General features: G+C 37.1%; 1 protein-coding gene across 1 annotated transcript; it reads left to right on the plus strand.

The window, feature by feature from the left end:
• The first annotated feature begins 1833 nt into the window (after positions 1-1833).
• Positions 1834-11856, plus strand: kbtbd8 (kelch repeat and BTB (POZ) domain containing 8). Its single transcript, XM_028447644.1, has 5 exons — positions 1834-1874; positions 4590-4797; positions 6330-6636; positions 8821-9640; positions 11393-11856. Exons 1-5 carry the CDS (start codon positions 1859-1861, stop codon positions 11854-11856), a joined length of 1815 nt encoding a protein of 604 aa, XP_028303445.1. The 5' UTR covers positions 1834-1858.
• The last annotated feature ends 427 nt before the right edge of the window (positions 11857-12283 follow it).

Consider the following 12283-nt stretch of genomic DNA (forward strand, 5'->3'; position numbering starts at 1 on the left):
GCTAACATTTTAGGACATCTTTGTAGCCTTTGATTATTGGAAGTGTGTTTAAATAAAACATTATGCTGCTAACACAATCTAACTTGTGGATCGTTGAAAGGTTTTGTTCACAGTTAATGTATTTAGGGTTTTTTTGGTCATATTGCAGATATGACTATTTTCAGAGTGGTACAGCCCAAAATCTCAAGGGCAAACACAGACCTTTAACCCTTTCACTCCAAGTGTGGATTATAATTCACTTTTCCATCCTTTTATTGGTACTTTTTTGTTAAACTTGTAAAATGTCTTTGCGAAAGCATTTGATATGTATGCTATTTAGATGAATATTGTTGATATTTTGAAACTTGACTTTGGAGATTTACTTGTGGAAAACAGACAAATGGATTGAAACATTATAGTTGTGTCCAATGTCTAAATAGGTAAAACTTAATTGTTTCATTTTCAATAGACAAAATGTATTTTTGTTCTTACTCACTGCTCTTAAATTGTGCTGCTGCAGATGTGAATTTCCCCTGTGTGGATGAAGAAATGTATATTCAATTCTATTCTAGTCTATTTAAATATAAAACAAAATTTGAAATTACAACACAGTCAACAGGTTGAGTGGGTAGGTTCCCGGATTGAGTGCTTTGTCACATCTAATCAATATGAATCACAAACTATGTAATTTATAAAGTAGGAACAACTAGTTTAAACTGGCAAATAATGGGCATGACAAATCCTGAATGCGGTTAAATTGGCATAATAAGCATGAAATATGATGAAGAGGTTAAAAGTGCCAAAAATCTCTTGAAAGTGGAAAACGTGTGCAGAAAAGTCATTGAAATTGGATGGAGATGTGGCAGAAATGGGAGTAATGTAGCAAAAATGCATTCAAAGTTGCAAACATATGATAAGTAAAAGTGATGAAAATAGGTTACAATATGTCAAGTTTGGTGTAGTTGCAGAAAAATGGTAAAAATAAGCAAAAATGGGTTCAACAAATTGTTAAGAAATTATCTGGCGACCCCCCCTCCTAGTGTCTCGCGACCCCAAATAGGGTCCTGATACCAAGGTTGAGAACCCCTATTACTAAATGACAGTTCACAGCCAATTTTGATTAAGAATTACTTTTTTTCATTCAACAAATGAAATACTATGTACTTTTAGTCTTGTTTTGGTAATCAGAAAAGTTATATTTCAGTTAAAAGCACTGGCAGTGTTAAGCACCTCTGCCTTGTGGCAAAAAGGGTAGCCCTGGATTTTCACTGTTGATACAGGGACACTAAAGCACATTTACCTTTACATTCACATTATTTTTCAGAATGAATCTCTCTTGAGATTAGGAGATTAAGTGATCCATGTATAATTTGAGAAAATTTACTGTCATAACAGCTCAAATAAAGTGCAAGAAAAAAGTCAACAGAAGGCAAATAAACAGAACAATTATAAAGGCTATTTATAAATAAAAATAGAAATAGAAAAAATATATACAAAATATAAAGAATATAGATATCTACAGATAGTAAATATGAATAAATAAGTAGATACATAATTAGCTCATTGCCCAACCCAGGGAGAAATTGGTGATATTTTTGTTGTTTTTGTTTGTATTGCTTGTGCTGTGTTCCTGCCTTTGTTTGAAACTCAAGTGGACAGCCTTGTATAGCGTTATGTCATGTCTTTATTATCTTTTATTTTGGTAGACTTTTACAGTGTCGTGAGTGATTTCGTCACTGTGTTGAATTGAGCCACTCAGCATTAACTTTTCTCCCCTTTTTCCATAGAGAGAGAGGTGATTGGCTGAGAGGTTGAGGGGCGTGCTGTGATAGGCTGCGTCTTGTTTCCGGGGCTCTGTGCTGAGACAGACTGGGGGAGAATGGCTGCCAGTGGAGGTTAGCAAAATCTCTCATGTTTTTCTACACTGGCTAGACACAATGGACGCCTTTGAAAGTAGAGCGATATGTGTTTTTAGTTAACGCAGGTTGACCTAGTGCGGTGAAGGAGGGAGTTTTGATATGTTGCTTTACTGTTAAAGGCTTCAGGGTCTCAGCGACTCCTCTAAACTGTTGGTTGTCGTTAGCCTGCTGGTGTGGCTAATGCTAGTAGCTGTGTAGCTAACTTTCGGCCGGTTAGCTCGAAGCACTCAGCTGATAGTAAAAACACTTCTATGCGACTAGAGACAATGGGTTGAAAAGCAACAACATTGGATAATAACGTCAAGGTCTGGTTGGATTTGCCTAAATTATGCTTGTATTATTTATAAATATCACTGCTAGAAACATCTGAGCTCTTTAATTTTCGACATTTAAATCTCGCCGATATACCTGAGAAGCCTGGCTAACTTTAGCCAGTGTCGAGCTGTATGCTAAAAGTTTAGCCCTCGGGTCAACAGGCAACACTGCTGCCTCAAGTTAAATGATATAATACTCAAAAAGCTTTTAGCACTAATAATATTAAGTTGTTTTAACACATAGGATTATGTCACAGCGCTTTTTAGACCGTGAATGAGAGGCCGGGATTGCTAGCCGCTTAGCTTAGCTACCACCTGGCGTGACAGAAGTTAAATACTCGGCTAGGCGAGCCTTTGTCCTGTCATCAAGTTAGTTAGCGTCCTGCTAACACACGCTAACTCAGCTGCCATTACTTTAACCAGATGTAACATGTGTAATAAATGCCTTAAATAATTTAATAAACAGGAAGAATTGGGGAAACAACTTAATTCACATGGAAAAGAAGTGATCTGGTTACTGTCATGTTTCTGTAATCAAAGTTATGTGTAGCAATAATAAAAATTCAGGTGTAATACTTTTCTCAGATTTTAGTTATTAGACAGCCTTTAAATTGTCAGTAGATTTTGTTAGTTTTCATCCACATTTATTTTCTGTAATTAGTCCTATTCTAGGTATTGTCACTTTTATTTCATTTTGTTTTTTTTAGAGCAAAGACAAGAAAGCAAAAAAACCCTAACTATCTGTGTACAAGGACACTCCAACAGAGAAAAAAACATTAAAACAATCTGAGGTATTCAAAATAATATATAAGATCTATGTACACTTATAATTGCAATACTATGTCTGCTTGAAAGAGAGTGGGAAGAAGAATGACTTATTTAATCCCACTCCCATTTTTTAAAAATACAATTCTCATCATGTTGCTTCTGTCTGTTTGGACTTCTAGAAATACACAGTACGGAACAGAATAGGAAAAAGTGACTAATAGTCATATTTAAAGAAATATATAATCAATGAAAACTGACGGAAATATGTAGTCAACAAAATTAACACTAAGGATGAGATGGACTTTTAAAAATTAATATTCCTAGTTGTAAAAATGTCATCACAAAAGCTCATATACTGGTTTCAAGTAGGAACATAATTGGAAATTACTTTGTAAACTATAGATATGGTGAATACTATCATTTAAATGAAATAACTATTGGTTGTAGTTTAATACTAGTGCTACTAACACTAATATCATTGCAGTAATTCATAATCGATATTAGCTATGTGTTATAAATGCCTTAAATATGGGAATAACTTAATTCACATGTTAACGACATGACCTGTTACTGTCATGTTTCTGTAATTAAAGTTATGTCTAATAATAATGATAACAAATATAGGTGTAATCATTTTCTCAGATTTTAATTATAATAAACCTTTAAATTGACTGTTCATAAATATTTTAGTTATAAACTCCATAATAACATTTGTGCTTAAAAAGCTACATTATTGGAAACTTAAAAAAAAAAAAAAAAAATAGTATTTGCTATTTAGTATTTATTTAGTAATGGGGTGTCCCGGTACAACTTTTTAATTCCCAATACGAAGCACATATAATACAGATCTGACATGGATATTTACATATTAAAAAATATATATATATTGCACAGTAAAGACAGAGTGTAACAGCTGTAAAACACACCCATTTATCATCAACAAATGGGTTAAATGTAAGAAAATTTTACAATGAAGTAAAATATATATTAAAAAAACTAACTCCAATAATAATTAAAAAAAAAAAAAAGTGATGTAGTGGAGTCTGAAATGGACTGCTTGTATTGGAGTGCTAATTTCGGAGATTTTAGATATAATCCCACATTGTTTTTTTTCTTTTGTTTTTTTTTTTTAAATGATAGTCATCTGCAAATGTATGTTAATATCAGATGGGGGCACGCTTATTTAGTGAGATTTAATGTTTTTTTTATCCTTGACAAAATTTGTTTTACACTAAAGGGTTATTGGCTTTCAAAGTATAATAATAATAATTTTCGGCCCTTAGAATATGAACTTGAACAGTCTTGAACAATTAATAGTCCTATTTGGGATTTCCTGTTTAACTCTGAAGTTTTCATGTACATGTGTATGTTCAAAATTATGCAATGAGGTTTTAGAACTGTTTTTAAGAAATTAAGGATAAAAATTCTCAATTAGGTGTTTATGGCAGAGCTTAATATTCTGGATACTTTGTTATATTTCCAACCCTTTTTGGTGGAAAGATGATTTATTAATTGTATTGGACTGATTTACCTTTGTGTATTAATCTTTAAGTGCAACGAGAAAACGTTTGTCACTTGTTCTTATTCCGGTTCCTTGTGTTTTTCACAGAGGTTGGAAAGCTGTTACTGATGCAAAATGGGACGTCTCCAACCTCCAACTACAACGGGGTAGATGCGGTTCACGCATGCAACATTCTTCAGCAGCTCAAAGCCTTGTACGATGAAGCACAGCTCACAGACATCGTTGTGGAAGTGGACCACGGCCAGACTTTCTCATGTCACCGGAATGTTCTTGCAGCAATCAGTCCTTACTTTAGGTACGGCATATTTAACACACAGTCAAACCTATTATTTTGAATTGAATTTCTCCCCTAAAATTTTAATTGATTTGTTGATTTTTCTCATAATTGATTTTTAAAAATGAACCAAAAGTTTTGCCTAATTGTAATGTATGTTTGCTAGGGCCTCATATTTTCTGTTTCAAAGTTTCCTTAATTTTGTTTTAGGATTTACCCATTTCTGCGTCACGTTACGCTTTTTTGTTTCGCTTCAGTTTAACCGTTTTTTCCTATTTAGGTACATTCATTTCATTTATTAATTCATTTTATTTTGAGCTAGGCAATAAAATGCAAAAAAGGAAATTCATTCTCTGCAATCAGGTCTGTATCTGGCTCTTGAAACAAATGCCAGAAAAGGAGTGGGATGAAGTATAACTTCTTTGAACCCACCTCAGTGTAAAAAAAAAGAGAAGATATTTGAGAAAAAAATAAGCATTCATTTCCTAATGGCTTATGAATAATACAACTTTCATATGTGTTGACTTGTGGAATCACACTTACATATTCACATTGATACAATCACATTACCACAGGTAACAGATCAAAAAACAAACAAGTGACTTTACTTTCTATTAAACTTCAAAATCATACCAAACATGCTAATTGGGGTTAATAAAGTCAGTTACTGCTGTTAATTTAACATTTTATATACTTCAGATGATTTACAAAATCAGGATTGTTGCGCTGAAATTCTAAGAGAGTGATGTTAGCCATGCTGCTAGACCCTCAGCCACCCATTTAACAGGAATAATACTGTGGAAATGTGTGATATGGTCCCAAAACATTATTTGTGAAATATTTAATTACTGACAACTGGCAAATCACCCTTTTGGTTTGCACAAAGTCATTCACAGTCGTGTGAATGTAGAAGCTTCTCCTGTGACATGTCCCCATGTAAAAAGACCATTTCAACTAATACACCAACATCATAATAATAATCTGAAGTGCTAGTTCATCACAACACATTAAAAACACACTTCAGATGAAGCTCTGCACTCATTTTCAGTCAAGATGAACATGATTACTACTTGATCGATACACATAGCGAGAGATTTTGAACTGAATTATCAGCTGCATTTTACATTTTTGGTTGTTTTTCACACTTGTATTTCATACAATTTTGTAGTTGTAAACGTGAAATTTGTAATTAATTTGATATTGCATTGTATATTGTATTGTGACATGCAAATTGTGCATCGTATCATCAGATTCATGGCAATGCACACCCCTAGCGTTTCCTAGTAGGCGGTTAATAAAGGCGCTTTATGATGCTTTGATAAACGTGTCTTCATCTTAGTTTTCAGATCTATGATGGGCTCAGATCTAAGTAACAGTAACCCATGAAATGTGATTTTTTTTTTTTTTTTTTGCAGCCTTATCTGAATTATATATTTTTTTCTTTTTTTTAATGGTTTTTCTTGCGTATCTTTGTGCTTATTTTTAGAATTTCAGAGTCTAGATTTAGCATCAAGTTAAAATCCTTGTGTCAGTGTATTTTTCTGCATCTCCAGGTCCATGTTCACCAGTGGCCTTACAGAGAGCAGTCAGCGTGAGGTCAGAATCGTTGGCGTGGAGTCTGAATCCATGCACCTTGTTCTGGACTATGCATACACATCCAAGGTCACTTTGTCAGAGTCCAATGTGCAGGCCCTGTTCACTGCAGCCAGCATTTTCCAAATCCCTGCCCTGCAGGACCAGTGTGCCCAGTTCATGATCAGTCGGCTCGACCCCCAGAACTGCATCGGGGTGTTCATGTTTGCTGATGCATATGGACACCAGGAACTGAAGGAGCGATCCCAAGACTACATCCGCAAGAAGGTCAGTTTAGATTAGTGGTATTGTAGTTTTGTTGTTCAGGGTTTTTCAACCGATGATCAGTTGTGCTGTGGGAAATTATTCAATTTCACCTAATTGGTCTAAACCAGTGTTTTTCAAATGGTACGGGGTACACAAGTACGGGGTACACAATGGCACTGTAGGGGGTACTTGAGAATGAGAGTAAAAAATTAACCAATGAAAGCATTAAAAATATGGGGTTTTAGTTAAAAATGATGATCATAATAATATTGATGGAAATGAACTGAGAATACAAGGGTCAGTCTTGGTCGCACACCAGGCGGGAGATGATCAGAAATTGTAAAAACTATAGACATGAATCTATTCAGGAGGCCTTAAATTCCACGCATTTTCAAAATAAGAATCCATCATGTATTCCATCATGATGCTCTATAGTTGTTTGTTATTGTGACCAAAATGTTGTAGATGGACAAAGGCAGTATTTGGATTCAGAAAGAACAGGGGTACTTCAGCCAAAAAAGTTTGAGAACCTCTGGTCTAAACAGCATTTTTGAAAACTAATTATGACATTTGCTTGCTATAAGCACCGCTTGTGTACTTTGCTGCGCTTTAGGACTGCACTTCAATGAGGAGCTTGTGTTTGCCTATGTGTGAAACACAGAGATAAAAAACAAAATAATCAAAAGAACTAAGGATGCACCGAATATTCGGCCGAATATTGCAAAAAAAGCAAGTTAAAGCAAGGCCGAATAGTAGCGTATGACTCAATCAAACAATGTGCAGTGATTTTGAGTCGGAAAAGTGTGCGCGTTGCTGCAGAAGCACAGCAACAGGAGCAACAGCTCTTTCTTTTCACACACAAACACAGTCAGGCTCTCTCCTTACCGCTTTCCGTCATCCGTCACCGTCCAATTCAACAACCAAGTCCGCTGCGAGCCACGAATCCGTAAACATCCCCATCGCTTCCTCCTTACAGTACTCCGGGTCTCGCTGCATGAACTGGTGTAGCATTAGCACAGAGTGCTAACAGCTGATGTGTGTAAACAATGAGTAGGTGGCTCCAAGCAGTGACTCCCAACACGATCAGCTGCAGAAAAAGTAGTGCAGTTTGGACAGCCAGTAGTGCAGTTCGCATTTTACATATATTATATTATTTTACATATAATATATATATAATATATATTCTATATTAAACAGCAGTGTTGATTAGCTGTTAGATAGTTGGAGAGGGAGGAGCTCACATTCTAGGAGGTCTGTCCTGTTTAAAGCTGACTTTTTACAAAATGTGGAATAACAAGGGAGGGAGGAAACAGAACTTTTTCAACTTTGGCCCTCTGAATGAGGCTAAAGGGATGTATATCACTGTAGCAAAACCATTACAAAATGATTTTTTTTCCCCCATCATACCTCCCCTTTAATGCACTTTAGCTTTGTTTTTGGAATGCATGTTTTGTTTTATTTGAAGGGCTATTATAAATTAAAAACGTTGTTGTGCTTTGGCTACTGGAAAATAAAAAAAATATATCATATTCAATAAACATTTACTTTCTTCAAAAAAACACGTCGAAAAATGTATTCGAGGCTATTTATGCACTATTTAAAAAAAAAATAGTGAAAAACAACAACCGCATTCGATATCTGGTATTCGGCCAAGTGTTTATATTTTTTTCGGCTTGGGCTTCGGCCTCAAATTTCAATTTCAGTGCATCTCTAAAAAGAACACAACTGCCACACAGTTGTTCATTCTTGAACATCACATCCCTCAATAACAGCCTTTGGATCAAATCTGACACATTTGATGTTAATACAGATTAACATTTCATTTTATAAATGTAGTATTTTTTCAATTGTTTATTATTATTGTAAATAATATTCATATATATATTATAAAGATTAATAGAAATATGATCATAAAAACATTTTTTCTTTGTGTTTATTTGATTCCCTTTGAAGACACTGTGATAACAATGAATGTATATTGTTAATATTAGATAGAGTTTAATGTTTTTTTTTTTTACATTTTTGGTTGGTGATGTACCTTTTTTAATGAAAAGATGTACCTTTGCTTAAAAAAAAAAAAAAAAACGGTAGAAAAACACTGCTGTTGTTGACTGTATGTCTTGCTTGATCCATATTAAATAGATTTTATTTTCTGTGTATGGTTTAAACTGCTGAAAACCAACACGTTTTATCTTTTTCTCCCAGTTCTTGTGTGTATCTACAGAGCAAGAGTTTCTCCAAATGACTAAGGAGCAGCTGGTAAGCATCTTGAACAATGACGACCTTAACGTGGAGAAGGAGGAGCACGTCTACGAGAGCATCGTCCGCTGGCTGGAGCACGACTTGCCAGGCCGTGAAGGCCATCTAGCTGAGGTCTTCTCCCAGTGCGTCCGCCTGCCTTTACTGGAAGAGGCCTTTTTTAGTCAGATACCTGCCCCTTTGGCGTGTGTCCTTTCCCAGTCTGAAGACTCTGCTGAGGCAAAGGCTCGCCTCGCTGGGACAAACGGTTGCCCTCAGCGCCTGGGAATGACTGCTTCTGAGATGATAATCTGCTTCGACGCTGCACATAAACACTCAGGTAAGAAGCAGACTGTGCCTTGCCTCGACACGGTCGCTGGACGGGTGTTCAAGCTCTGCAAACCACCCAACGACCTCCGCGAGGTTGGAATTCTGGTGTCTTCAGAGAACGACATCTTCATCGCCGGTGGATACCGACCCAGCAACAGCGAGGTGTCGATAGACCATCGCGCTGAGAGTGACTTCTGGCAGTATGAGCACGCAGGCAACCGATGGCTCCCGCGTGCGCCTCTGCTGAGGGCAAGGATCGGCTGCCGGCTCGTGCACTGCAGTGGGAAGCTTTACGCCCTGGGTGGCGGAGTCTACGAAGGAGACGGACGCAACGCATTAAAGTCAATGGAGTGCTACGATGCCAGGGATAATTGTTGGACAGCTGTCACTCCAATGCCAGTAGCCATGGAGTTTCACAGTGCACTGGAATACAGAGACCGCATCTACGTACTCCAAGGTTAGTTCATACCCCTGAGTCATCCTGTAACCCTATCAACATGAGGGCCTCAGATTATAGGTTATTTCAAAATGTCTCAAATTCCATTTCAGGGTAAAGTCAGTTCTGTGTCACATTATGTTTCTCTTTTATGTTTCAGTTTCATCATCTTTCCCTGTTTAGATGACTTTTCTAGATAGTAAGCTACCTGAAATAGTACAAAACATGCTAAATAGAGTTAATGGTCAACTATTGTTATTTAGTTTATATTTTTAATGGTCATCATGGTCATTCTTAGTTTAATTGTTCCTTATTTATTCAATTGGCACACTGTAAATTTTTAGTTTGATCGGATTCTTCCAATATCTCAAAAACTACACCACATAGGAAACTTAAATTTGGTATAGTAATACAGCGACACCTACTCTCTCAGAATATCAAGATCTGCTATACATCCTATCTGGTAGACATGCCAGCCCCTCAAATTTGGAAAAAAGATTGTCTGGGTTAGGGTCTAGAACATGTTCGGGCCTTCAGTGAACAACTTACTATATGCCTCATCTCCCTGTAATTTCATCAGCTTTGAGCTATGTACATAGACTGTTCACATCACTAATGATTAGTCATATATGCATTGGTTCTTTGAAAACAGTCTCGTGAAATCTGAAAAATACTTTCATGACAAATTGTCATTGGCCCATAAATACATGTGGGAATGTAAGAAAAATCTGTTTTTGGTTGCTTCACAGCAACCAAAGTCGACCAAAGCGTTGTACACAAAAAAATACAATTTAAAAACAGCATCATATATAATTAAAAACGGACCATTACCACATTTACAACAAGTGCCACAGAACTGTGTGTCAAATGCCCTTTTAAACAGGTGAGTCTTTTGTTTAGCTTTGAACAGGGGCAGGTCTTTGATGGCACATAACTCGAGCTGCAACAAGTTCCAGAGTTTTAGACCTGCCACAGCAAAAGCCCACTGTCACCTCACCCCACTGTCTGTAACGTGACCTGGGCACCTTGAGCAGGTAGTGTTGGGCAGAACGTAGGGCTCTGCTGGGCTGGAGAGATGTCAAAGTCTCACATAAATACACAAGTGCAAAGCCGTGGATGGAACTGAAAACAAAAAGTAAAAGTTTGTACTGGATTCTGAAAAGGATCGGGAGCCAATGCAGGGAGTAAAGACAGGTTTGATATGGTCATGTTTGCGAGAGTTGGTCAGGAGCCGGCAGCAGCATTTTGCACAAGCTGTAATTTGTGTATGGAGGTCTGATTGAGTCCAATATACAGTGCGTTGCAGTAATCCAGTTGATGAATGCGTGGATATTTTTTTCCAGGTCGGAGCGGCTAAGGAAAGGCTTCACTTTTGCAAGGAGGCAAAGCTGGCAAAAGCTTGCCTTAATATAGTCAATTTATAGTATAAAGAATGGTCTTTTTAGGGATATAAAACTATTTTTCTTTATGCGACTTCATTTTTATTTTGGACCCCAACTTTGGGTTATTTCACCACCTGCAAATATTGATAATCCTTTACATAAGTCCATTGTAGCTTGGCTCTGTGTTTTATAATTATTTGTAGTTTTTCACTTGTAACATGTAAAAAAAAAAAAAAAACATTGCATCAGAAAAACATTTATTTTTGAAAAAACATTTTAAGTGATTTCCCCCTGGAATGAAAATGGTATTTTTGATTTCATTTATTATAGTTGAGAAACCATCTTGTAGTATCTGGTAATGACATGTTTTTTTTTTTTTTTAACTTCACAGGTGAACATTTCTTCTCCTTCGATCCTCGGAAGGAGTACTGGAGTCATCTTGCCCCAATGTCTGTCCCTCGGAGTCAGGGTTTGGCCGCCTTGTATAAAAACTGCATCTACTACATCGCCGGCATCTGCAAGAACCACCAACGCATCTTCACCGTGGAGGTCTACGACATCGAGAGGAACGTTTGGAGCAGGCGGAGGGACCTGCCCTTTGACCAGGCAACTAGTCCCTACATCAAGGCTATGCTGCTGCAAGGCAAGCTGCACCTGTTTGTGCGCGCCACGCAGGTCATGGTGGAGGAGCACGTCTTCCGGACCAGCCGCAAGAACTCGCTTTACCAGTACGACGACGACACAGACGCGTGGACCAAAGTCTATGAGACGCCTGACCGTCTCTGGGACCTGGGCCGTCATTTTGAATGCGTGGTGGCCAAACTTTACCCACAATGTCTACAGAAAGTGCTCTGATGCACGTGGTCAGTGTGAGTTGTTGTCGTGCCTGCCTTGTGCCTGGTGTTACTCGAGGTTTGCACCACAAACACCATCTCTGGCTAAGTCTTAAAACGTTGAACAAAAAAATGGGGGTGCTTTTAAAAGATTGCAGTATTTCTTTATTTTTTCTTCTCTTTTCTCAGCACGCACCAACCCACACTGAGGCTTGTTTGAGTAAACTCTACAACCATTGATAAGTGCAATTATCTTGTTTTTTTTTTGCTTGTCTTTGAGCCATGTTCTGTTGGATACATTAATAGGTTTGGATTTTTTTTTTTTTTTTTACAAATGTTAAGCATGCAATGGAGAGAGTAGGTTTGGCCTGAAAATACAGATAAAGTGGAGATCTATACACATATAAGCATATAAAGTATATTCATACGGGTAAGATGAGTACCTAAGC

This window comes from Gouania willdenowi, chromosome 5 (assembly GCF_900634775.1).
Source record: "Gouania willdenowi chromosome 5, fGouWil2.1, whole genome shotgun sequence".
Classification (NCBI taxonomy): Eukaryota; Metazoa; Chordata; class Actinopteri; order Blenniiformes; family Gobiesocidae; genus Gouania; species Gouania willdenowi.